Source organism: Pelodiscus sinensis, chromosome 3 (genome assembly GCF_049634645.1).
Source record: "Pelodiscus sinensis isolate JC-2024 chromosome 3, ASM4963464v1, whole genome shotgun sequence".
Taxonomy (NCBI): Eukaryota; Metazoa; Chordata; order Testudines; family Trionychidae; genus Pelodiscus; species Pelodiscus sinensis.
The window spans coordinates 43,028,427-43,056,291 of NC_134713.1; the positions used below are offsets into that span (position 1 = coordinate 43,028,427).

The following is a 27,865-nucleotide window of genomic DNA, read 5'->3' on the forward strand; positions in this document are numbered from 1 at the left end:
CTGTCCCCCCCTCCGTCTCCTCTTTTCTAAGCTGAAAAGTCCCAGTCTCTTTAGCCTCTCTTCATATGGGACCTGTTCCCAACCCCTGATCATTTTAGTTGCCCTCCCCTCTCCTAGCCTCTCTTTTCCCCTCTCCCACCTCCTTTTCCCAGTCTCCCCCAGTTTTGTTCAATAAAGACAGATTACATTTTGGAAGACACGTTATCTTTATTTTGTACATCAAGAAGAGTGGCTAGGGAAGGGTAAGTGGAAGGAGGTGAGGGAGGAATGGGTTACAAGCCCCCGATGGGGAGGACTGGGCTGGCTCTGCGGGCTTCTGGGGGTGGAAGCTCTCCTGCAGCCCCCCAATTGCCCCCTCTCCCCAAATGGCAGCCTGCGGCAAGTGCAGCTGGGCTGATGGCCGAGTGGTGTGATGTGCCCAGTGTGGACACTCCGGGCAATCCAAGCCAGGGCTGCTTTGCAAGCGGGGCACCCCTGAGAACTGTCTGTCCGGGGTGGGGGTCGGAACCCTTTAAGCACAGCTCTCGGCTAGCCTGAGACAGCATCTCCACGCTGTAAGTCCTCCTCTGATGCCCTGCCGGCACTGCTTCCGGCCATCCTTAACCCCGGGTCAGGGTCCACTTAATGTGGACATGCTAGTTCGAATTAGCAAAACGTTAATTCGAACTAGTTTTTTAGTCTGAATCCGTTAGTTGGAATTAGCTTAGTTCGAATTAACTAATTCGAACTAAGTTAGTTCGAATTAGCGCTGTAGTGTAGACATACCCTAAGGTATTGTCTAGTTTTGAACTGCTGGGTTTTCAACTGTGACAAGTTGTGAAATTGCATATGACTTTTGGAGAGCCTGTGAAACATGCAGTATTTGAAGACATGCACAGACTGTAAGATATTTATCTTTTAGTACCTGTCATTGTCGTTTCTGTATGAAAATCAATAAAAAATACATCACACACTGTCATGACACACTGAAATACACATGTGATCTCATCAAATGTGGAAACTCAACTTGTGATAAGATATGTAGAAGATAGGGATGTTAGGATGTGAGTCATTAGCTACTCATGTAGTCAATGGAATTCGTACTGATTACACGATTAGTAGACATGGGAGGAAGCCTCAGTCCCAGCTCATGCTGGGTTCAGGAGTTACACCCCACTGCGGTTCTTCAGTTTAAATGTAGTAAGAGCCAAGTGGACAGGCAGCAGGAGCGGGGGTGGCCGGGGGCGGGGGAGGAGATAGGAGTGCAAGTGGCACCACAGAGACAGTTCTGGCTTTGAAGCTGTCTTTCCTTAGCACTGGCTCTTGTTTCCCCAATCCTTGCTGCTTCTGATATACAGGCAGCAAGTGTGGGGATAGGGGAGAGGGAAATGCAAGTAGCTGAGTAGTCAACTCAACTACTTCCTTACATCCCTAGTAGAAGATATCTAAATAACTACCAAGTGGACCTATTGAGTTATCAAGTCCACCTCCTTGCTAATGGCCTCTGAAATGTCACGGAGCTTTGTAAGATTCATTGCACTGTGACTTTTGAAGCTTTGTTAGTAAACATTGATATAAAGTGCCCAAATACTGGAGCTGAGAGAACCTGGTACTGTCACATACTTCCTAGGCAACCATGTAAGTCACTTAATTTATTTGTGATTCAGCTCACTGTCTATAAACGTAATACTTTTGAGTTCTTCCAACCATGCACCTGTCTTATCTATTTAGGTTGTAAGCACTTGAATGTAGGATCTGGTTTTCTTTCTAGAAGTTTGTATACAGCCTAGAACAATGGGCCCCCAATCATGGCTGGGTCTTTTGGACACCATTGGAATATGAACAATAAAAATAGTAATGAAATCCTTAAAATTTGTGTAATTATTTTCTTGATCTATTTTTGTATTACTATTTTTATTATCTTCACTATACATATTTTATTATACTATATGCTAATAAATGTAACTTCATAGAGCCTTGAAACATGAGGGCTACGTCTACACTGGCATGAATTTCCGAAAATGCTTTTAACAGAAAAGTTTTCCGTTAAAAGCTTTTTCAGAAAAGCACGTCTAGATTGGCAGGACGCTTTTCTGGAAAAGCACTTTTTCCGGAAAAGCGTCCGTGGCCAATCTAGACACGCTTTTCCGCAAAAAAGCCCCGATCATCATTTTCGCGATCGGGGCTTTTTTGCAGAAAACACTACTGTGCTGTCTACACTGGCCCTTTTCCGGAACAGTTTTCCAGAAAAAGACTTTTGCCCAAACTGGAGCAGCTTAGTTTTTCCGTAAAAGCACTGATGATTTTACATTAGATCGTCAATGCTTTTCCGGAAATTCAAGCGGCCAGTGTAGACAGCTGGCAAGTTTTTCCGGAAAAGCGGCTGATTTTCCAGAATAACTTGCCAGTGTAGACACAGCCGAGAGGTTTTTCACCCTAGTGTGTAACAATTATAGAAACTACAAAGAGGGAATCATCAGCAGGAGGTTGTATTTATGGTGGGATCCCACAGAGTTTTTATCAATGACCTGAACCCCCCCACACACATAAAAGTATCATTGATAAAGTTGATGACACAAAAATTAGAGGAATGGTAAATATCACATTCACAGATTCAGAGTCATCTAGATCAGTTGGTAAGCTGGGTGCAAGGATACAGTATGCATGTTAACATGGTAAAACATAAATGTATGTACTCTGAAAAAAAGATTGAAGAGCTATAATCACCTAACCATGAACTCTCAGAGCGATGCTGTGGCCAAAAGAGTGAATGTGATATTGGAATGCAAAAATGGAGTTGTCTCAGGCAGGAGTAGAGTGGTCTATATACCACTCTGGTGTGAGTGGTACTAATACTGGTACTGGCACTGGCGTGATAGCTGCATGGATACCGTGTCCAGTTTTAATGTTCCACAGTTCAACATGGGTATTGAAAACTTGGAGAGGGTTTAGAAAAGAGTCTTAAAAATTATTAAAGGATCAGAAAAATGACTTACAATAATAGACCCATGGAACACCATCTATTTAATCAATCAAAGAGAAGTTCCAGAAGTGATTTAATTAATTTGTAACTAACTATAGGGGGAACAGCTGTTTAATAGTCTAACAAAGTAAACTTCAGTCTAACAAAGTAAACTTATCCAAGAAGCTATTGTGTAGCTTCTACTGGAAGTAGAAGCTACACAAATTCAGGTTGGAAATAAGACACACATTTTTAACAGAAAGTAATTAATTATTGGAACATTTTACCAAGGATTGTGACAGATTCTGCATCACTATGTTCAAATCAAGATCAAACTCTATTGTAGTAGATCTGATCGAGGAATTATTCGGGGAAGTTCTCCTGCATATATTATATCGGAGGCTAGCCCACTAGATGACTACAATGGTACCTTCTAGCTTGGAATAAGTGAATCTGCAAATATTGATGTGCCATTTGGCTGTAAGGATGCACTGTTTAATTAGCACACAGTCTTTTATATCACTTTGGATGCGATGGTCAAATTTTGTAAAATGAGCTTTTGTAATACCTGACTCTGGTCCCAGCTCCAGATATAACAATCTTATTACTGCCCCCAAGGTATTTTGGGGGTACGTTTACTTATACCCGCCTTTATTTTTAATTATTTGTACTTGTTTGCTTACTTTAATTGGACTACATGTTTCATCTCTTTTAAGGAGTAGAGTGACTAGCCATCTGTCTATACAGCAATGTAAGCCTCAGGTCAGTGGAACTCGTCAGCTGTCCTATGTCAGGGAGCCCTGGGCTTCAGTATCTACATTGCACTTTAATCCTAGGTAAAGAATTTCTAACCTCTACTTGAACTTAGGGTCTGGTGTCCACACTACAGTGCACAGTATCTCAAAGTAACTATTTCCCAAAGTGCCTAGCACTCCCCCCTCTCCCCCCACCAGTGTCAACACATTTTTGCCCTAGGAAAATGGTGCACAGTAGGAAAACTCTACAATTACTCTTCTCCTTGACTGTGACAGTGCTATTGGTGGGACACAGGTGCCTCCAAGGAGCATATGAGTACATAAATGTCATAATGAGCACCTTTGGTCCGTCTTAATAGAATGACTGCAGTTGAAGGGTATGTCTACACAGCAAAGTTATTTCAAAATATAACTGCTATTTTGAAATTAATTCGAAATAGTGGAGTGCTTATTTTGAATTTGGTAAACCTCATTCCATGAGGAATAAAGCCAAATTCAAAATAGCTAAATCGAAATAAGCATTGTGTAGTCACTTATTTCAAAATAGGGGGCCTCCAGCCCTTCCCAGGGTGCCCTGGTGGCCACTCTGGGCACAACCAGGAAAACTCCTCTCCCTCCCCCTCCACCCCTCCTTGGAGCCTGGTCACAGTGCCTGTGCCAGCTCCAGGCCTGCCAGCCCAGAACCAGCAGTCACTGCCCCTGACCCGGTGGCCCCACAACATGAGCCAGCAAGCCACCGGTAGCCAGCCCTCCACCACTCCGCAGGACCAGTCCCCCAGCTCCCAGGAGCCTGCCAGGGGCCGGAATAGGCGGGCACCTTCCAGGTCTAGTGCGGAGATCATGGACCTGATTGAGGTTGGGGGGGGGGGGGGGGGGGAAGCCTCCAAGGTCCATGATCTCTGCACTAGACACAGGAACTCATCCGTCTACAGGAGGATGGCTGACAGCCTGGCCACCAAAGGCCACATGTGCACCCAGGAGCAGGTGTGGATGAAAATAAAGGAGCTTCAGTAGGCCTATGCCAGGGCCACAGGGGGCAGCTCCCAACCAGGGGCAGACCTACACACCTGCTCCTATTTCAATGCCCTTGACTGCATCCTGGAGGACGGCACAGTCCGTGCCCCCCAAATGGTCCTCAACCCTGGGGCAGAGGGCCCTGACCAGGGCATTGAGGAGGAGGAGGAGGAGGAGGAGGAGAGCCAGGAGCCAGAGGAGGCCATCATCGCCACCCCGATGAGTCAGGACCCCTGAGCTGCCCCAGCAGATCTGTCACCGGTGTCATCTCAGGCCAGGGAGGCAACACCATGTGAGTGCCCTTGTGGGGGGAGGGAGAGAGGACGGGATCTAGGGACTGCGTGTGTAGGCCTTGCTGTTCACGGTTCATGCAGCAACCTGTGCATGTGCGAGCATGTACCATGCCACCCCTGGGCATGTGGCCCCAGCTGGCTGCCACACAGGGGCCTTACCCTGTTAGCCACATGCATGTGTGAGGAGGCATGACATTCTCCTGACTCTGGGGAGGGACACAGCAGAACGTCCTCCCTCCACAAGGCCACTCTACACAGAGGCAGGGGACATCTCCCCCTTCCCCACCCATGCTACATACACCACAGGGACATGGGTGTGGCCTCCAGGCACCCCCCACTCCCAGGGACAGCGGGACATTCTGAACATGGCCTGTGTGCAAGCACATTGGCTCTGATGGTGCAGGGAATGGTCATCCTCACCTTGCAGAGTAACAAAATAACGCTGTGATCATACCCATTTCAGTTATATTGATAGTTTGTTTCAAAATCCCTGTTAGCAAGTACGTCTGTAACCCTTCCCCCCCCCCCCACACACACACATGCACACACTCACTCTTATCTGATCTGTCTCATTTGAAAACCCTGCAGGCTCTCCCAGTATGTGCTCGCAGACCTGAGTTCAGCAGATAATGGGCTAATGCTGATCTCAACTGCTGCCATTCACAATAGAGTGCAACAGACTGAACCACAGATTGTTAGCACCGAGAATATTAAGGAAGCTGCCCCCAAGGAATTCTGGGATACAAGACTTCCAGGATCGGAGTCAAGCCAGGGTCATGTGCACACAGGAAAACCATAGGGCTCAGACCTTAGGTCCCAGCTTAAATCTGGTCTTATACCTTCCAGTCCTGCAGGTCCTGGGACCTTAGGTTAAAGTTCTAGGTTTACACAACTGCTGTATGGCTGCAAGGGGCTTTAGGCCTGAGGCCAGGCTCAAGCCTGTGCTTGTATTGCTGTGTAGACATACCGTAGGGCTATGTCTACACTGGCCCCAAATTCCGGAAAAGAAATGCAAAGCAGGTAAGTCAGAATAAGGAAATCCGCGGGCGATTTAAATATCCCCCGCGGATTTAAATAAACAAGTCCACCGCTTTTTTTCCAGCTTGGGGAAAAGCCGGAAAAAAGGGTCTACACTGGCGCGATCCTCCGGAATAAAGCCCTTTTCCGGAGGATCTCTTATTCCTACTTTCCAAGCCGGAAAAAAAGCGGCAGACATGTTTATTTAAATCCGCGGGGGATATTTAAATCCCCCGCGGATTTCCCTATTCTGACTTACTTGCTTTGCATGACTTTTCCGGAATTAGGGGCCAGTGTAGACGTAGCCTAGGTGTTTGTGTCAACTGGATTTCCTGGTGCCAGTAGGTGAGACTCCTGCTGTACATTCAGTTGGCTGGTATACTGAGTACTATATCACACACATGTGTACAGTCTACTACTGCCCTTTGTGTGTGCTTGTGTGTGTAGGAAGGGCAAAGGAAACTGGGAAAAGCCATGGCTGCTTATTTTCAGGTCAAAATATTTGGTCCTAAGGTGAAGCTACCTAGTTTATTCTTACTCCACACCCCCTTTATTGTGAGCAGTGGGTTGTCCTACAAGTGAAGATGGGGATACTGTCAAGGAAGCTGCAGTTCACTGTCTACTGGAGCCTCCTTGCTGCTTGGCGGGGGGTAGGGAAGGGAGGATTCGCTTGCCAATTCCTCTTGCCCTGTCTGGCAGTCATTCAGCCTGTTGCCCCGGGAACTTGTTATGCAGCCTCTCCCCCACTAGTGCTGAACTTTTCCTTGTGGCTCAAACCTCTAACCAAGTCACAATCGTCTTCTGCTTCCTGGGTCTCATCATAGTCTCCTTCCTCAAATTTTCTGGCAATCTCTATCTTCACTGTGCTGTCTCTCCCACGGCAGCCACTGGGGGAACCTGAATTCACCCTTTACATTGGGTTCCAATCCAAACCAGCAGTTCTTCTCAGACCTTACTGCTCTTTCCCTAAACTGCTTCTGACCCTGTCTTTTACAGGCTCTAACTCTATCAGGAAGTATGACTGCAGCCCTCTCTACTGGCAACTTCCACTCTATACACCCCACACAGCTCCTCTTCCAGCTGGATTTCATTAACAATTGAGCCTTAGTTCTCCCTGGGTTTCCTCCAAGCACAGGCCTTGTGTAGGGCGGGCAACCCATCACATGTACCAAATGGTTCGTCTACACAGAAGGACTGAAGTTGAATTAAGCTACGCAACTTCAATGACAACAATTGTGTAGCTCAGGGATAGGGAACCTTTTATGGATCAGGGCCACTAATCCTCAGAGATATCAGTTGGGGGTCACACAAAAATTGAGAAGCCAAAAAAAAGTGTACACACAGAAAAATCCCATAATAACCTCCCTTGATGTGGTGTGATATTCTTTTTTTAGTTTTTTATTTTAGAATTTCAGTGTGATGGTTGAATTTGCTTTTCCTTGCCCAGCTGTGGCCACCCCTTCCTCCCTAAAGGCACCTCATACAGGGAAGGGGCTGGGGAGGGGTTTCCTTTCCCTCACACTCTTGCAAGGGATTCCCCGTTTCCCCTCCATCCTCCTTAACTGTTCAGGGAGCAATGCTGGCAGTGTGTGGCCACCCTATGTGAGGAAGGGACTTGGGAGCTTCCCTTCCCTCCAGCTCCAGCCTCTTCGCAGCTGCCTAGTCCGGGGGAAGGGCAACAAGCACAGAAACACCACAGAGTTCCTGTTTATGCAGGAGCTCCAGCACATGTGGTGCTTTCCTCTCTGGCCAGGTCTCCTGGGTGCCTCTCCTAGGTGCAGAAGTGTCTGCACGCGCTGCAGGGGAGGTTGTTGGAAATTTTTAAAGAAGACCCCAGGACTCCCTCAGTGTTTCATGGCCACTGCTCCCTCCCTCCTCCCAAAGGTTGGATTAAATTGAGGTTTTCCTTGCCCAGTAAAAAATGAGGTTTACAAGATCTGTCGAAAAAGGCTTTATTTTCGACAGATCTGCATCTAGACTGCCAGTTTTTTCAAAAAAACTCTGTTTTGAAAAAAAGCGGCAGCCATGTTTATGCTAATGAGGCACAGGATATTTAAATCCCTGCTTTATTAGCAATTTCGATGTACCTAATTTACATCTCTCTACAGAGAGGTGTAGTCTAGACACAGCATTATTGTTTTTACAGTTTACCAAATGTTTGTGAATAAACATGGTTTTGGTTTGTTTTCAGTTTTGAGCTTGGTTCAGGACTGACTTCTATTTTTTTCCTTTAGAATTTTGTGTCAGGAAGAAGCATCTCATTGTCACTGATTCTTATTATAATAAATGAAAAGGGTTCTTTCCTTAAAACACTCCACTAATTAACTGCCTTTTGAATACTCTTTTAGATAAATAGACATAATCGGTGCAACTCATTTTGCTTTTGTAATCAGTTTCAGAAACACTTAGTATCATTTAGATGGCTAAGCAACTTGTGATGTCTAAAACCTATCATTTGCACCTATAAGTATGCTCAACGTGTATAATGGCATGATATTATAAAAGACTTTTAAAATGTATTCCAATTTATGCAGAGTTGTTCTTATATAAATATTTGCAACTAATTATATAGAGCTGTGTAAGAATGTGAAAAATCGTACTATAGCTACCAAAGAAGGTGGCAAAATCAGCCATGTATGAAATATATGCACTAAGAACACTTAAAACCATTTTAGGTAATGAACAATATTTCCAAATAACCTTCCTTTGGTAATATTTCCTCGGTAATAGCAGTGTTCCTTATTTCTTGCAAATATTGCTCTAGTGTTATTTAGTTATTACAACAGATGACCAACAAGTGTGACCATTGTTATGTGTGGATTTTTTTCATTAAGCATTTCCTAGATTAGTCATTCCACCTTGTAAGGTGATTTGTTAGAGCTCATAAGCAGAACAATGAAGCATTATAAAATTATTTAACTTGATCACATTTAACTATGAAACATAAACAGGGCCCCTAGAGTAGAGCAACATGAAGTGGTGTGGTGGTAATGTTTCAGTAAAGGCGTTTATCAGACTGTTTCTTGTTATTAAAATGTGCATAAAATTGAAGTTTTTCCTCTTTTCTTCTGAAATGACACATTTGGAGATATCATCTACCAGTGTTTGAACACCAGAATCACTTCCATAGGAGTTTGTTGTAACAGCTCAATGCAGAGAATTGTGATGTCACTGAATACATTGGACAGCAGGAAGTAAAGGAAGCATAAAGAAAGAGGGAAACAAAGATGCTTTCTATGAATCCAGATTTTTACATAGTGTCTGTCAATGAAATAACTCAGAACTTCACCTTTCATTCACTTATGGCAATTATGGTAAAAACTATGCCAATGCAGTTATGGTTTCATTTGGGTTTAGAGGTCAAACTGGAAGGAAACACATTAAATGAGAGGTTAGTTGGACCCTCTTGAAGTGTTACTGAACTGGTTTAGGATTAGTGTCTAGATCACACATTAAAAGCAGAAGCATAGTAGAAGTCAATGGACAGACTACACCTCATACCATATGTACTGATAGCAGCCTATTCCTTGGAGGAGATAGGCACCATTTTACATTAGCCTGTAGTCTTCATGGTGTTTTCATATTCAGCTTTATATACAATGAACTGCAGGTGATTAAATATGTGTTGTTATACAACTATAATTAAGATATGCCAAGACATTTAAAACCATTGGGAGCACATCTTTTGCTGAAGACCATAGGCTTAGAAATCCCTCTATGCTGTCACATCTGAGGTTTTGTATTGGAATATAATGAGATATCTGACACATACGTTACTCAATAATACAGATCTCAGACTACTTTTCTTAAATTTAATCTCTTATATGCCTTTGTGTGCATTTGTAAATTCAAGTCAAATCTCTCATGAGATGTAAGCCATTCTCTGTAACCCATTTTTTTTCTGTGCTCATAAATATTTTCTGACAAAATTTGCATTCTTTCTGAGAAATCTATTTCCTTTCATTGCGCTCCTCTTGAAGACAATGAAGTTTTTGCACTCTGTGTGAATAATGGCCAGAATCCACAATGTATCTCTTCACCAAACTTCAAACTCAATGCAATCAATCCTCTTAGAAGCTGTCTTCTGCTGGATTCATTTGATATAGTGACAAAACTTCTTCTAAAAAGGGCAAAGTGACAGGGCACATACAGCATGGTAAGGCATTTTAGTTCCCAAGCTTTTACTGACGCTAAGTGGCAAAGATAAGAACAGCAATCACTTTGAATAAGATTCTTGTTCCTCACTGTAAAATTAAAATAGCAAAAAATATTTTTTTTTAAATTGCAGGGGAGATTTGAGTGGAGTATTATAGAGGTGACATGTTTACAGATTGGGTAGGATTGAGGTTTCAAAGGGCACTTCTCTGATTTACTTATTCCTTTCCCTATCTTTTCTCTTTCCTTTTTGAATCTCTTCTCCTCTGCTCATCTTAAACTCTCTTCCCTCTCCACTTTCTGTATCTCTCTCAACTACTTCTTTTGAATTGCAATATATCTAGGGCTCTGTACATGGCTTGCATGTAACATTAAATCATGGTTTGTTCAGGGATTCTTTTATTGTTTCAATCCTAATTTTCTATGATAAAACTCCTCAAATTGTCTGATTGAAAAACTCCTTAGAAATCTGTGGTTCTCATGATTAAAATAAAATACTGAACTTTAGTTTCCCTAGCCAGAGTATATATAAGTATCAGCTGAACACAATGTTTTATTGATATGCCCCTTTATCTGAGCCTTCATTATCTGGATTTTTGTATTAATCAAACCATCTGCCCTCTGGGTGGTGACAGCAGTTGGAGCTCTAGCAGTCATCCCTGGACTACTGGGACTGACCACCCTAACTCTCCTTCCCGCCCCCTTTCTTCCCCTCCCCGCCCCAGCTTCAAATAGGAGACAGAAAGCAGAGGCTCTTTCCTGGTAGCAGCTCTGAAGTTGCAAGATGGCTGAGGACTCTACCCAGCATTCCTTGGGCATGGCAGACACCAAGAACTGGAGGGAGCAGTATACCTGATATACGGATTAAAGCAGTCAAGTTCAGTAAAACGCAATCTAGAATATCAGTGTACAGCTGATTATTCTGGGATCAGTCTACTGTCTTTCCTCCCAAATAGCAGGGTCCAGTTAACATAACTTTCACAAGCCAAACCCTGGAGGGTTTATCTGTTCAGATTTACTCCTTTCTAGGGTACATCTAACAGCAAAGATCTGCACACACTGTTGAGGAGGTGGGCAATAACATCACAGCCAGTAGCAGATAGCATTATTCCGACTCCTGTAACTCTCATTGTATGAGGAATAAGGGAAGTCAGAGAAAGAGTGCTCTATTTCAAAATAAGTTCTGTGTAGACGCTCCATATTTCGAAATAAGCTATTTAGAAATAAGATACGCAGTTGATGTAGCTCAATTTGCATAGCATCTTTCGAGTGAAGCCCTCCAGTGGAGACACACTCTGAGACTGCATCTTCCAAAAAATGAGGAAGAATGGCTTTTGCGCAAAAGGGAGGTTTTGAGCAAAAAGGAGACATCTACACAGCCCTTTTTTGTGTAAAAACCTCTTGAGCATCTGACGAAGTGGGTCTTTGCCCATGAGAGCTTATGCTCCAACGCTTCGGTTAGTCTATAAGGTTCCACAGGACTCCTCGCCACTCTTGAGCAAAAGGGATCCGAAGAGAAACTGCAAATGAGACCATAACATATGCAAATGAGCACTCCATTTGCATTCCTTGTGCGGAAGAGGCTTGTAGTATACACACAGCCTTAGTGAGCTCAAGACTCCAGACTAAAACTCTAAAACCTGCTTCAATTACGGGAAGAGTTCAAACACAGATTTGCACTCTCCTCTAGCTAATATATGGGCCACACACCAAATCACTGACATTAAGGAAAGTTTGGATCCAGCTTCAGATTTGAAGACATGACCCATCTTGGCTCAGGGCAGAAGGATGTACAAAGGATTAATACATTTGCTGTTGTGGTAAAATTGCTGACGTGGTGGATGGGGCACTAAAGGAGCCAGTTTCAGAAGAATGAGAAGCTTTTTAACACTCTTGAAAACAAAAATATTCAGAAACTCAGGCTCTTTGGGGTTTATTTCAGTTTATTACACAGAGCTCTTTTTCCCCCTGGTTTCTACAATCTAGATTTTTACATTGCTTGCTTACTGACTTATTGATTTGCTGCACTCAGATGTAGTAAGAGTGATTTGTCTGGTTTGTAAAACTTTACAGTTTGAATCAATAGGAAAAACAAACTAATTTCTGTGAGCCTTATACTATATAAAATTTACTACATGCTGTTGTACCTGTAAATAACATGGATTGATCTATGTATTAAATCTACAATTCCCAAGCTGTTGTCTTTGGAGAATTGATTGATCACATGACTATAGCTCATTCTTGTTTCTAGCCATTTCTACAGACTTCCAGGATGGTTGGTGTAAAAAAAATTAACTGTTCCACACATTATACTACATATTTAAACCCTTTTTCAGAAAATGTTTCTGCATCTTCTGATTACGTCACTCCTATAAAGCATTGTCCCATTGAAATGTTCCTTCTGCATTTTGTTTTAAACATACTAACCCTTCTTTGCAAATTCAGTTTGTATTGCAGTGTGGAAGAACCATCACATGCGGACAGTTACCAACTACTTCATAGTAAACCTCTCCCTGGCTGATGTTCTTGTCACAATTACTTGTCTTCCAGCCACGTTAGTAGTGGATATTTCAGAAACTTGGTTCTTTGGCAGAACCCTCTGCAAGGTGATCCCCTATTTACAGGTATTGTTCTTTGTTAAAAGGAACAGTATAGTAGAATCTGCTTAATTGGGATGTCCTAGTGGAAGGGCTTGATCTGATTTAAAGGTATTTCACTTCTGCTGAATAATTAGCATTCTTGGTAAGTTTTCTCCTTTCCTAGTCAATAAGCATACTGGGACAGATTGTGTGATGCTTGTCCTTGTGTAGTCATTTATGTCAATGCAAAGTGAACATCAAACTTTAAAATATCAGTACAGTGGTGTTTGTCTCCCACGTTGCTTGGACATGACAAGATACATTGGGGCCTCTGTAGTTAGAAAGTGGAATTCAGGGTTCCAAGGACAAGTGTCACCTCACCAAGTGCTCTGTATAAATAGCCAGCTATCCTCCCAGGCAGCAGAAATTGCTCATATTCTCCCAGGGTAAGCCTCAGTTATTGCCATTCATTATTATTAGACTAAGTCAGTTCTGAGGCCCTTTCCCATGAAGTGATTAACAGTTGTGCTTTCTTTTCCTTATCAGATTAGAAAGGCCAATGTGGCATTTCCAATAAGATAAATCTTTGTACCTTTTCACTGGTGTAAATCCACAGTAACTACATTGAAATCTGGATTTACAGCACAATAACTGAGGTCAGAATCATCCCCCCCCCCCCCCCCCCCACCAATGAACACAGTATTTCAAAGGAAGCAACATGGGCCATAGTTTTGGTATGGTATAACAACACCATGAATTGATCAGTGATTATGTGTTGCCCTGTGCTCCTCTGTACAGAATCAGAATTGACCAATTTATTTCAGAGCCATAATGCTGCTACAGGAGATTCTTATTGCAACTTTTACTGTTGGTCTGCACCTGGTTTGGAAAATCCCACTGAATGTGGAGAAGATGTGAAACTGTCACTCAATATATTGAGTGGAAGAATACAAGCAATCATTTAGTTTGTAACCAAAGGAAAAATCAAATGATCCAATTGTTATCAGATACAGCTGGATTATTTTCTATGTGACAGTGATTTTCCATTGGCTTTGTGAAAACTGGGAAGAGATTATATTGATAGCACATCCAATGAGATAATGTATCCAACAAAGCAAGGTGTAACTAGAGGGTTTTAAGCTTTATTTTCAACTTGAGGAAATAAACACTTTTGCAAATAATACTTTTGGGATTTAAGATGGTTGGTTTTACTCTGAGGCCTGATTCTGACATACTCAAATTGAGCATTCTGTGAGTTCTCCTGTTGATTCCAGTGAGACTACGCACACATTAAGATACTGCTGAGAGTGAGTTAGGCTGGCAGATTTAGGCTTATGGGAATTTTGTGACAAGTGATATAAAAAGGGATTTGTTTTTCTTGAAAGGATTACTGTTTAATAGCCTCTGTTCATGGGACATCAACTATAATTTGATTTCTGATGGTGTCAAAAATATAAATGGTGTTCAAAGTTAAAAATTGGAAAAGTTGACACAATATTTCCCTGTTTCCTTAGACTGTGTCAGTCTCTGTGTCTGTACTAACACTTAGCTGCATCGCTTTGGACCGCTGGTATGCAATTTGTCACCCTTTGATGTTTAAAAGCACAGCCAAGAGGGCAAGGAACAGCATTATCATTATCTGGATTGTGTCCTGCGTTATAATGATTCCTCAGGCTATTGTTATGGAGTGCAGCAGTGTGTTCCCAGGATTAGCTAACAAAACCATCCTATTCACAGTTTGTGATGAGCAGTGGGGAGGTAAGTGTGTTATTGATCATAAGAGTGGAACTTACACATGCTATAATGAAAATAGCCTGGCATGTTAATATGTAGTAGGACTGTATATGCATACCACAATGTTTTAAGCTCTTTCTTAATTATATGGTTCTTGAAACTGCTCATTTTCAGAAACTGTTGCAATCCATCTTCCTTTGCCTTGGTAATGTTCAAAGTAAATTGGAAGCCAAGTTTAGATGGATGTGCAATAAGAGCCCCTTTGTGTCTTGACTATGTTCATGTTCTCCATAAGAACAATTGTTCCCATCCTGTAATGCTTATACTTATTGAGAAGAGGAAGTTAGAAGTGTATAAGAACTGCAAAAATCAGGTCCATGGAGTTTATTTCCAGAGAATAGACTTTGATCCATTTTCCTGGGAGGATGACTTTGGCAATTGTCTATCATATAAATTCTTCCAAAGTCTCCTGGAACTACAATATACAGAATGTATAAACGTGCTAGCAATATAGGAAGCAGTTCATTCAACAATTTGGAATGGACAGCATTATTAAAGTTATTTAGAAAACATGATCTATTGCAAATAATTGTATCCAAAAAGTACAAATCAGTCCTTCCAGATTACTCTTGTACTGTGAAGTGCTAGAATTTGAGATGCTTTCATGTAGTCTCATTCCCTGTTGCAATTAGTCCTGGCCACATCCTTGAACTATTTGAGATCAACTCTGGTGGGCCCTGGAATAATTCTAGCACTAATAATGCATGTGAGTTGCACACTGAGACCCTGACACTGGATTCAGTCACCAGTATTATACCTCTCGAGGCTGGCACCTGACTGGTGCTGAACCAGAGAATTTGCTGAACCACAAGGGGTCAATATTGTCTAGCAGCATTACCAACACTTCCACTGCTTACTGGGCTCTTAGGAAATATTTAGTGGTAAATTCCTGCTAAATAACAGCATAGAACATTGAGAGCTAAGGCTGGTGGCTGCAAACAAACTATGAGACCATGATAAACTTTGCCACAGCCAGATGTCCACTTATCACGGGTATCTAAAATGATCCTGGACCACTAATGGTGCCAGACTAGAGAGATTCAACCTGTACTATTATTCACATTTGGGAAAGCAAAGCCAGGATTGCTGAGACATATAGCTAAAAGAAACTTGGTTAACCACTTCAAGTCAAACTAAAATACAATCAGATTCTCTTTCAAGGTTGTGTTTTTTTAAAAAAACAGTCCATCACTGTGATCAGTTTTGTTACATTGTAATCATGTTGTATTTTCATGTATTGTGACTGGTTACTTAAAGCAAACTTGCCAATCAACTGAGAAGGACTCTGATGTGATATTTAGAAAGTTTAGAAGGTTTCATGTTGGTCCTGGAATCATAACTGAGCCTATCAAATTTGCTTAATTGTAAGTTCAACTGTAAAAAGTATGTAACAATAAGATATCACAATAACCTATAACAATCTTCACCATTTCTATTCAACTACTTTTTTCTAACCTATCCTTTCAGACCCTTCTTCTGTCTCTCTTTTTCCAGTCTGCAGGCTGTCCATCCCTTATGCCTTAGATCCAAACACTTTTCATTCCACTTCCCTCCCTGCAGATGAGTGATAGGCGAGGAACGGTTGAGATTGCCTATATAGTGGTCTATCTAAAATGAAGACTCTTCCTTCCCTCTGGCATATGTGTGAAGGACTAAAGAGTTGGGGTTTTCAGCTAAGCAGTTGAAATGACACTACTTATCTTTATGCAGAACACTGATGTATGTTCCCATTTAGCATCAGTCTGAGTATGGTGGGAGGGACAAAGTCATCTGATAAATGACCAGTCCTTCCTCCTGCCTGCTGCTGTAATTACTAGACAGCCTGAAAGCTTTATTTTAGCTTAAGAAGCTAAACAGATTCACGCTTCTTAAGTAAAAGTTCTGCACAGCTCATTGCCCTGGGTGGAGGAGGAATGCAGGTCTCCTTTGATGTTCAGCATGCTAGTACTTTGCAGGTGGCTGAACTTCAAAGGAGAATGCGGGCTTCTTCCTCCAACCTGGCCCATCAGCACTTTGTACCTAGTCAGGCTGCTTTCATGTTTTCATTTTACTCAGACTCCTAAATTAGAAGCCATAAACTGCTGATGATACGTTGCTGCTTGCAGAGCTCTTATGAGACAGGTGACAGTGCCGTGGGAGCAGGAGGAATCTATTCTCAGCACTCTCATTGACTTCCTATGGTCTCAGTAAATCACATAAGCTTAATTTCTCCAGCAGTTAAACATGAATGCCTGTCTCACAGGCAATGTTCCCTCTAATTTTTTTTTACATCCATGTGCAGAATTAATGTTGTTATATGCTCTAGGTATGTTAACTATTGGTTAATTGAATAGTCAAGTAACGTCATGAATTCTTATTAGTTAATCAACTATTCTATAGTCCTGAGGGTAGGGCTGGCAGCCGCTGTATCAGAGGCAGCAGTGCAGAGTGTCAGGCAGGAGCTGGTCCATTAAGGGAACTAGTTTAAAAACCAGTTCCTATTGTGGACCAGCTGCCTGTTGCCCAGTGCTGCTGTCTCTGATAAAGAGGCAGCAGAAAAGGGTGGCAGCAGCCCCTGTCTAAGGTGGGTCTGAGCTCCTGGACTCGGCATAAGCTGGAACTGAGCCAGGCTGCCTACCTGCCTTCCTGGCTCCTAATACACTTTAAATGCAGAGCTGCCGAAGTAATAGATTCTGGACCCAGTGCGAGCCAGAACTGAGCTGGGCTGCTGGCCAGCCTGCTAAAAAATTTACTGGCAAGGGAGGCAGGAGGGAAATGTGTGTAGTCTATAGCATTAACCTATAAGCTTTAGCTTATTGGTTAATTGACTACACTATTACATCCCTAATATGCTCCATTTTGGAGGTAATGTATGGTAGGGGTGAGGTTGAGGGGCTTGGAGTGTGGGAGGGAGGCTCAGGGCTGGGCCAGAGGATTGGGTTCTGAGAGGGGTGCTCCAGCTGAGGATGCAAGCTCTGGGGTAGGACTGATTGGGGATGAGGAGTTTGGGTGCAGGCTACCCCACAGCTGTGATAGGGAGAGACAACCCCCGCCCCCCAGCCCTCTCTCCTCACAGCAGCACTTGCCAAAGCAGCTCCAGAGCTAGGGAGTGGGAGAGGTGCCTCTCCCCAGCCACAGTCCTGCGTGCCCCAACTTGCTCCCTGCCTCTCTGCTCTCCAAGCCCTAGGTGCTACACACCTGCACAGCCCTTGATACCCTGCTGCCTGGCTGCACAGATTAGCAGGAATGTAGCTCACAGAAGTATCATGAAGTTTAATTTGTTTCAGTTTATCATGTATAAATCTTTAGTGAGAACCATGGTGGATATACAAGTGTAAATGTATTGTCATCAATAATGAAATAAATGTTCAAACTGCTGGACAGAAAGTGCTGATGGTATAATTGATGTGAGTACATCTACAAATCACAACACACAGGTGACACTTCCAGGATTTGGCAGCTGATAATGAAAGATACCCAAGAAATGGTTTGCAGGATTTGGGGACTTTAGAGCACTTAAAGACAAATCACACTCAGGGTAATCATTTGAGCTTCAGTATCCCCATGAGCATTAGGGTTGATGCTTGTGAATTCCCATCTAAGATCAGAGCCTTGTCTAGTCTGAATGGTGGCCATAGGGCTTTTTGAGTAAAGCAAGTAGAATTTGAACTTTTCTCTGAATCAGGATTGTAACAGGAACATCATTGAAATAAAGGATACCTTTTGCTAGGGCTATATTGATTAATGAGGCCTTTTGGGGGGATTGCATCAAGCCAGAGAGTTTCAATGCAATGATGTTAGAGGCATCACTCATCTATTTAAAAATATTGTTTTCTGTTTTGGAATTAAAATAAAACAAATTCTATGCAAAAAGCTGGAATCAGTGCAAAATTAAAGTGTGAACTGTAGCCAACGGGAGCTGTGACCAAACCTGTGGGGACATAGGTAAATGAAGCCTCTGGCAGCCGTGTCTAGCTCACAGGGCTGCTTATTGTGCACCTCTAGGGTAGACCATGTTAAAGAGCACCAAGGAGCCTTTGGTGTGTTCCATCAGAGGCTACACATACCAGTAAATACACAACATGTTAGAGTATTTTAGAAACAGCAATCTCATAAGGTGTCTATATAAGCCCTAAGTGACATGCCCACAGTTGCACAGAATATATATGACAAAGCAGGAATTTGAACATGGGCCTCCAATGGCCCAGGCTACCACTGAACCATTAGACCATGGTTCCTCCCAGTGATGTATTAAATTATAATGCACAACACGGAGCATTGTAACAAACTGTCAGTGTTTCAATACCTAGAAGCTTTTAGATAATAGCATTCTGTGTCGGACAAAATTAACACAAACGTAACAAAGGAATATGTCACAGCACTTCATGCACCAACGTGACATAGCAGTGAAGCAAAAGCCTACTTAAAATGTATGAACTGAATGAATTTAAAAGTAACAGAATAATTTCTCCCATTAGATAGCTATTTATATTTCCCATTATAATTAATGAGCCCTGCAGGTGTAATTTGACTGAAAGTAATTTTAAACTATATTTGTATGCACATTCTTTTTCTGTTTTGATTCTCTTTCCAGCTGAGGTCTACCCCAGAATGTACCACACGTGTTTTTTTCTGATAACATATGTGGCACCACTGTGTCTTATGGTATTGGCCTATTTACAAATATTTCGAAAGCTATGGTGCCGCCAGGTAAGTCATTTATTTATTATGTTTGTCTGTTTGAATGAACAACCCTTTTCTCTAAAAATTCCATAATGCCACTGAGGTCCTGATCGCTAAACACTTTTGTATACAGTAAACTCTAGTAGCAGTTTTGGGTTTATAATTATGAAAGGCAAGGGTGCAAACTATTTCAGAAATGATGACAGTCAAGCAGAATGAAAAGCTGTTTGTGTTCAATCCTAGGGCAGCTGCCTATCAGATGGAGGATTTTAGGGGTCAGCAGAAGCAAAAGATCAATTAAGGGAAGAAGATGGCTCCCAGTGGTTCTGACTGAAGGTTCCTATTGCGAGTCAGTAGCCGTTGATCTCAGAGTTTGATTTTATACAGCTATTTTTATATCTCTCGGAGCTGCAGAGACAGTAGTGTAAGGCTACGTCTAGACTGCACTGCTTTTTTGGGATACTGGAGGTGTCCCGGAAAAGCAATGCCATATCCAACACGCACTATCGCCTTCCCTGTAAACCTCGTTTTACGAGGAATAAGGGTTGTGTTGAAAGAGCACTTTTTTTCTGAAATTTGGAAATTAGAATTTTGGAAAAAAACTCTTTCAACAGTAAAGAGAAAAAAGTGTTTCTTTTTCCAACTTACCATTGCAATGTAGATCTAGCCTAAGAATGAATCATGTGGACTCTATCAACACAAGAAATGGAGGAGGGGGGCTGTTAGTTGGCCCTGTTGTGTTGGGTTTTTTTAAAATCAGGTTAACACATTTTAAGATGTTTTATCTTATCCACACTGAAAACACATGTGAGGATGATCCTGATTTGAAAATTGATTATGTAGAAAGGCAAGCACCACCATATTGTTGCTTCTGCTGATGGAGAATTAGAGATATAAGTTTCCCAAGTATAGATGTAGTCAAAATGTAGAAGGAATCGTATTAAGAAAAATTAACACCACTTCCACTATTGACTGAATTGGCTTGCAGACATCAGGCATCCTTCTAAGTAAAGTATACCAAAATCTATTTTTAGTGTAACTGCATTATTCTGAATCTATTTGTCACTAATATCCCCAAACAAGGAATCCTGCCATTTATCAGAATGCCATCTAAATATTTTGACTTAGGTACCAATGGTATTGCTAGAGATATAAAATGAAATCCAAAGTACTAACAGTCAAAACATTGTTAGACCTTGAAAAAAACTTCTTGAAGCCATTTGTTTTAAAATTAGGACTGTTTCTAAAGTAAATCTTCAGGTGGTTAAATGCCTCCAGAAGTCATGAGACATCCAATTATGTTTTACCCTCTGTCCGTTCTCTGGGTTATTGATAATGTCTTCCTTCCTGGTCTTTGCAAACATGATTTTATCATCTCATAATTAGGATCTTTATGAAAGACTAAGGGCAACAGCATCGGAGGCCTGGCTTTCAGAGTAACCTACTTTTAGGGTTGCCAGGTGTCTGGTTTTGAACCAGACAGTCTGGTATTTGAGCTTTCGGTCCAGGAAACAAATTGAGAAAATACCGGACATATAAATGTCTTGTATTTTCTAATTAAGTATGTTTTATTATTGTCATGAGTATCAATATGTAGTTGCGTACTGCCTGGCTGGGAGACATGCTCACACTGCACAGTAGAGAGGAAGGGGGTGGGGCCAGGGTGGGATAGAATCCCTAGGGCTGGACTCGCCCGGGCACCCCGCCGGGACCGTGCACGGGATGGGCAGCACCCCGGGATCTGTGTGCACCCGGGCTAGCCCTGCTCCCCGCCAGCCAGTTCCCTGCCCCGCTCCCCCCCGACCCCAACCCGACCCGCCCTGCTCCCCACCAGCCAGTTTCCCCGCAGCCAGCTCCACTCCCCCCAACCCCCTCCCAGCCAGCCCCGGTCCCCGCCAGCCAGTTCCTCCCTCCCAGTCAGCCCCGCTCCCCTCCTGACCAGCCCTGCTCCCCACCAGCCAGTTTCCCCGCAGCCAGCTCCACTCCCCCCAACCCCCTCCCGACCAGTCCCGCTCCCCGCTGGCTGGTTCCCCCCCTCCAGCCAGCCCCGCTCCCCCTAACCCTTTCTTGGCCAGTCCCGCTCCCCTCCCGGCCGGTCCTCCCCACCCCCAATCTGAGATCAAGTGTGTCTGGATTTTTTTCAAACCATCTGGTAACCCTATTTACTTTGCTTGCTAATAGGCAGGGATTCCTCTCATTCCCAGGGATTCTGTTCCTTTATGAATCACAAAGAAGAAATAAAACAAAGGCTGAACAGTCTCAGTACAACTGAATGGCTTTATGCTGGACATGCTGACACCATTCTAAATGCTGATGTAAAGCACCTGTGGATTTTAGATATTTTATATATGTTCTGCAAAACATCTCAGCTAAATACGTCCCCATAATTCAGTTGGGGAATTTGTGTGTTGTGCTATTTTGTATGTGATTAAAATATGCATCAGTAATACATAGGTAAGCCAAGCTTTATACTCTGTGTAAGGTATTAATACTTTAGCAGCCCAACCTTGATTACATATTTAATTTTGATTTTTGCTAGCAACATCTTATGAATTATTTGCTTATTGGTTTAAGGGGGGAAATTCTTGCAAACCTTATTCTTGCAAACCAAATTTTTCTCCACAGTGGAATAGAACAAACAAGGGTCTCCTTAGATAAGTTATCAATACTAATTCCTACAGTACCAGGCAGCTTTATAGGACAAACAGGGAAATCAACATTGTACCACAATTTGTATCCTAGGCTACATCTAGACTGGAGGCTTCTTTTCAAAGAAACTTTTCTAGAAGAGATCTTCTGAAAAAACTTCTTCCGAAAGAGAGCGTCCACCCAGTCAAAGCACATTGAAAAAACGATCTGCTTTTTCGAAAGATAGCATCCACATTGAATGGACTCTCTCTCAGATTTAAGCTGTGATTACTGTGGACGGAGTGACCACCAGGACACCTGTGCTTTTTCGTCTTTCCTATTCTTTCAAAAGAACTCCCTTTTCCCAGTCCACACCCACCTTTTTCTGAAAGAGCTCTTGTAGAAAGAGGTTTACCAATGTTAGGAAAACCCCTCTGTTCTTTCGATTTGTTTTCGAAAGAACGTGATTGCAGTGTGGATGTAAGTAAAGTTTTTTTTGGAAAAACAGCTATTTTTCTAAAAACTCTGTGGGTATAGACATAGCCTTACTGTGAGGCTATATCTAGACTGCAAGCCTCTTTCGAAAGATACTTTTGAAAAAGAGCATCTAGACTACAACCAGTACTTCTGAAAAAGCAAGCCGCTTTTTCGAAAGAGAGCACTCAGGCAGTCTGTATGCTCTCTTTTGAAAAAGCACAGTTTGCATTACATAGCACCTTTTTTCGAAAGAGCACTTTCGAAAAAAGGCATTATTCTTCGTAAAACAAGGTTTACCACAGTCGAAAAAACTGCTGCATTTTTTCTATTTACTTTTGAAAGAATGTGGCAGTAGTCTAGACACAGGTAAAGTTGTTTTAAAAAGAGGCCACTTTTTTTTCGAAAAAAGCCTGCAGACTAGACACACTCTTAGAAGTATTTGAAAAACAGATACGTCTTGTCTAACTACAGAATCATCAATCACACCTAAAGTTTCATTAGAAACAAGCCATATAAAGTCTTGAGGCAGGATTCCCTTTCTTTGTATTCAAATTGGATGAAATATTAATAAAATGTGTCAGAAAAATTTTGCTGAAATGAAATTTTAACAAAATCAAGAGGGGAGAAAATGTTCAACATATTTGGGGTTTCTTTCTGTTTTCTGAACAGTTCTCACCATTCATGTGATCAGGGTGGGGGGCAACAGATGTGCCAAGCCCCTGGGTAGGGCTGGATTACCCAATAGGCAGACTAAGCATGTGCTTAGGGCACCAGCGAAGCAGAGGCACCAAAAAAAAAAAAAAAAGATATTGTATGGGATAGTATTGTTTTTATTTTGAATTACATATGGGGGCGGGCATAATCTTTTCAGTGCTTAGGGCCTCTAAAGGTCTTAATCGGTCCTGCCCCCGGGCAAAGTGAGAGTGTGTGGCTCCAAGAATAGGCAGGGCCTCAGACAAAAGGGGTGGGACTGGAGGCAGCCAGCCCTCAGCTTCACTTGGACCATGCTACACCTCCCCTCCTGGTATAGCCATTAGCACTGCCTGTAGAATCCTGCATGGTGCTCTGGCAGCAATCTAAGGGTATATCTAAACTACATGGCTCCGTCGACGGAGCCATGTAAACTAGTTTACCCGGCAAAAAAGCGGGGATTTAAATAATCCCCGCTTCATTAAAATAAACATGGCCGCTGCGCTGTGCCGACGATCAGCTGATCTGACACAGCGCGGTAGTCTAGACGCGGATCAGTTGGCTGGGGAAGTCTTTGCTGATTGATCCCTTATGCCTCGTGAAACCTGGTTCCTCCACAGGAGGGAGCCCATGCTGATATTACAGCTTTATGGCCCCAAGCAAGATTGAAATGCCAGTGCCTGCTACCTGCCAGAGGGAAAGGAAGATGGGGGGAAGAAAGCCTCAGTCTCCCCACCAGATCTGGTGTGTGGGGAACAAGCAGAGCCAAAAATGTCTCCACATGCTGCCATTTTCCTTCCATCAGCTGGGGTTAATTCCTCACTGGGATGCACTTTCTGGAGGCTTCCCCTTTGCTCCCATTGGCCAAAATCTGGTGAATGGGAGCAACGTGAGGATATGTTACATGATGCCTGCAACATGGCATGAAAGCAAGTAAGTGGCCCCTCCACCCCTATGACCACACCCCACACTCCCAGTCCCCTCACTCATCCCCCTCTGAGGTGCCACACTCCCACCCGACTCTTTTCCCCTCCCCCTTTGCCAGACACTCTACCCCTAGCCCGCTCCTGCTTTTTCCCCTGCTCCTGCCCCTCTCCACTGCCCCCAGTCTGCTCCTGCACCCTATCCTACTCCTCCCCCACTTGGCCAGGTACCTTGCCCTCAGCCTGCTCCTGCCCCCTCCTCCCAGCCTGCTTCTGCATCTTCCCTTGCTACTGTACCCTTTCCCCTGCCCTCAGCCTGCTTCTGCTCTCTTCCCCTGGCCATACACCTTGCCCCCAGCCTGGTTCTGCACCCTAGCCTGTTCCTGCCTCCTCCCCACAGCCAGACACCCTGCCCCCAGCCCGCTCCTGCCTCCTCCCCTGGGCCAGACAGCCTACTCCCAGTCTGCTCCTGCACTCTACCTCCCACCCAGACCTCGCACCTTTACCCCCTCCTGAATCCCACCTACCGACTAGATCCTGCACCCCCATCTCTATCCCACTCACTGGCAGCCCTGTCACACACTCTTAACCTCAAAATCTAATCCTGGAACCGCAGAAGAGTAAATTTGGCCCGAAGCCTTGAACCTCAGTCCCCCGTCCACTCCCTGACCATGGGAAGTGAGGTGTTTCAGTTGGGGGCCAAATCAGTAAGGGTTAGGGGGTTTTGGAGGGGGTTTTTTGTTGTTGTTTTGTTTTATTTTGGTTTTGCTTCTCTCTTATGTGGTACCCCACTTATTTGGCCTCTGACCCCAAAAAAGGTTCCCCACTCCTGTCATAAATAAAGACAATGTTGAAACCTTTTGTGTGGGACATAATATTATACTTTTTTAAAAATGAAGGCTGGCCAACAAGCCCCAAATTGGGGCCCAGCCTCCATCTGGCTACAGTGTCATAACACTCCTGCAGGCCCCCCCCCCACACACCAACCTTGAGGCCATCATACACCTGAACAACCTGCCCTGAGCCCCTCATACCACTACATCCCCAAACTCCTGCACCCCCACATCCCCACACTCCTTCACCCCCAGCTCCCTGCCATAACATACTGGTATCCCCACACACACCCCAACCTTGAGGTGTTCTGAGCCCACCATATACCCAAATCCATTGCCCTAAGCCCCTCATACAGCCCAGCTCAGACTCCTGCACCCCCACATTCCCAGCCCCCTGCCATAAGATTGACAGAAGATAGCCTGAATTGCTGCATGAAGCTGGATTTGACCAGTTATGATGTAAACTTCAAAGAAATGTGTGAAAAGATGTGGCAGCAGAAGTCCCATTAAATAAAGCCTGGGAATACAATGTTTTATTTATGCTATTATTATAAATTATGTCAGTTATTAATAATATTAAGTTGTATCTTTTCAATCATACAAATGGGCATTCTATGTGGTCTTTGTTGGACACGTCTTCTGAAGTTTGATGTGGTTTGGCTTTTTGGTTTGAAAAGGTTGCCGAGCCCTGGAAATAAGGTATTGCAGTCTCTTCTAACCTCAGCCACCAGCAGAGGTGAGCAAGCCCACCTCTCCCATTCAGTCTCCAAAGGGGATCTATGCGCCCCCATATGCCCAGCAGATGCGCTTTCAGTTATCCCCATCAAGGTTTCAGTCAGAAAGCAGAGGAGCCAAAAATGCAATTCTCTTGCCCCATAGGTCACCGTTATACTTATTGAAAGGCCTTTTACCCAGTGTTCCTTTCCTATATTCTGTAACCAGATCTTAGCTAAAATGTCCTTTTATCTTCATGCTGTCTCGGTTTTCTCCCACTGGCCCTCCTTCCTCCCTGCGCAGGTTTTCTGTGCTTGCCTTCTCCAGAGAGCAAAATAGACATGCCGTGGGCTAGCCTAACTTGCCATGTATCCTTTTCCCTCCACCAGCCCTCACTTGCAAATCTCTATTAGGAAAATCCTGGGCCACAATCACAATGCAGAAAAAATAAGTTCATACTCCAATAAATAGGGAAAGCATAGCTGCCTTATGAAGCCTTCGAACATTTATCTCAAAATGCTTTGAGCATTTAAAGCACAGCACATACTCCTATACTTATACAGACAATTCCAGCCATGACTTAGCAATACCTTTTAAAACCTGTTTATTCTCTTAAATGAACAGCAGAGCTGGATTAAAGTGTTTGGAAAGATACTACACACAGTGTTAGCATGGAACTTTTTGTCAGCCTGTCTATCTTTTTTATATTAACACCCTGCAATGCTGCTGCTGCTTCCACCCCCCCCTCTCCCATGGTGAAGAATTTCCCTTAGAGAAACTGCAGTAACAAAGATTCCACTTGCTATTTACTCTTTTAGATCCCAGGAACTTCATCAGTAGTTCAAAGAAAATGGAAGCCTCTTCCATCTTTAGCACAGCCCCGGGGCCTGGGACAATCAGCCAAGGCAAGGATTAATGGAGTTTCAGCAGAAATAAAACAGATTCGAGCCAGGAGGAAAACAGCACGCATGCTAATGGTGGTTCTCTTGGTTTTTGCACTTTGTTATCTACCAATTAGTATCCTCAATGTCTTAAAAAGGTAAAGTCTGTCCACAAGCAGGAAAGAGTTTGGGGGAAGTTTTCTGTCTAAAAGCATTTCTCTCTGACAGTAGTTTTGAAATATATATACCTATATATCTTATGGTAAAGAAACTGAAGATTGTTGTATAGTTTTAAGCAAATTGTTAGCTAAACACTTATTAGGAAAGAAATTTTAGGCCAGATTGTAAAATCCATGTTCATGTTGGCAGTCATTTATTCAGGCGATAGGACTCCAGAAGTGTGCCACACTGGGGGAGGAGAAATAGGATTCAATGGGACTTCCCTGACATGTAGCCTGACTGTAACTTTGCATAGCAACATTGGGCCCAGAAGATTTTGTTCTGGTGTTTCACATATTAATAACTGCTACTTATATAACCATACAGATTTACCAAAATCAGGGAAGCAAGCAAGGTTTGTTGGTTATCAAAAGCGAATATATGAAGTTTTCCAATTCTTTCAAGTTTGGAAGACATACCCAGAATAAATCTAACAAAAGTCAAAACATCTTTTTTATGAAGACTTATTGTATTGATATCAGAGTAATCAGTGACTCGGTAAATAATAGGCAAATAAACACATTATATGTGTGATTATGTCTGGCAAACATGTTCAGTAAACACTGTGTTTATCAGCTCTCTCTCTCTCTCACACTCACACACACACTAACGCGTGCATGCGTGTGTGTGCCATCTGCCCTTCAATGACATTTATAACTGCAAAGGTGATGAGCATAGTGTCACTATCTTGCCACGTTACATTAAGTAAAATGTAACTAAAGAGAACTGATTGCATTATCCTGACCAACACTAGATGTACAAGCAGAATGAGATAATCTTTTATTGGACCAGCTGCTGTTGGTGAGAGGGGCAAGCTTTTAACCTTATATGGAGCCTTTCTTCAGCTCTGTGTACCCTCAAAAGTGTGCCTCTCTCACCAAAAGAAGTCGTCCCAATAAAAGATATTGCCTCACCTATCTTCTTTCTCCAGTATCCTGGGATCAATACAGTTATCACCTGAAAGTCCTCTGCCTACCTGAAAGTCCTCTGGCAAATGTCAGATGGATGAGTGTCACTTCTCTGTTTTCTGTGTATTCATATTGTTATATTGCAATGTATTGGAGTTATCAAATACAATATAATCAAAAAGTTAACATGGACATTTCTTATGTAATCCTAGGAGTAAAATGCAACCAGCCTCTCCTGCACAAGGACATTAGGGGTATGTCTACACTACAGCATTAATTCAAACTAACTTAATTCAAATTAATTAATTCGAAATAAGGTAATTCGAATTAGTACATCTAGACCCAAAAACTAATTTGAATTAGCATTTTGCTAATTCAAAAT

The 27,865-nt window shown here is 42.9% G+C and overlaps 1 protein-coding gene across 1 annotated transcript in view; it reads left to right on the plus strand.

Moving 5' to 3' along the window:
- HCRTR2 (hypocretin receptor 2) overlaps positions 1–27,865 on the plus strand; it is a 68,103-nt gene that overhangs the window by 29,685 nt on the left and 10,553 nt on the right. Inside the window, exons 2-5 of the mRNA XM_006110969.4 lie at positions 12,621–12,799; positions 14,269–14,512; positions 19,122–19,237; positions 26,294–26,514. Coding sequence (XP_006111031.2) covers positions 12,621–12,799; positions 14,269–14,512; positions 19,122–19,237; positions 26,294–26,514 — 760 coding nt within the window. The remainder of the gene's footprint in view (positions 1–12,620; positions 12,800–14,268; positions 14,513–19,121; positions 19,238–26,293; positions 26,515–27,865) is intronic.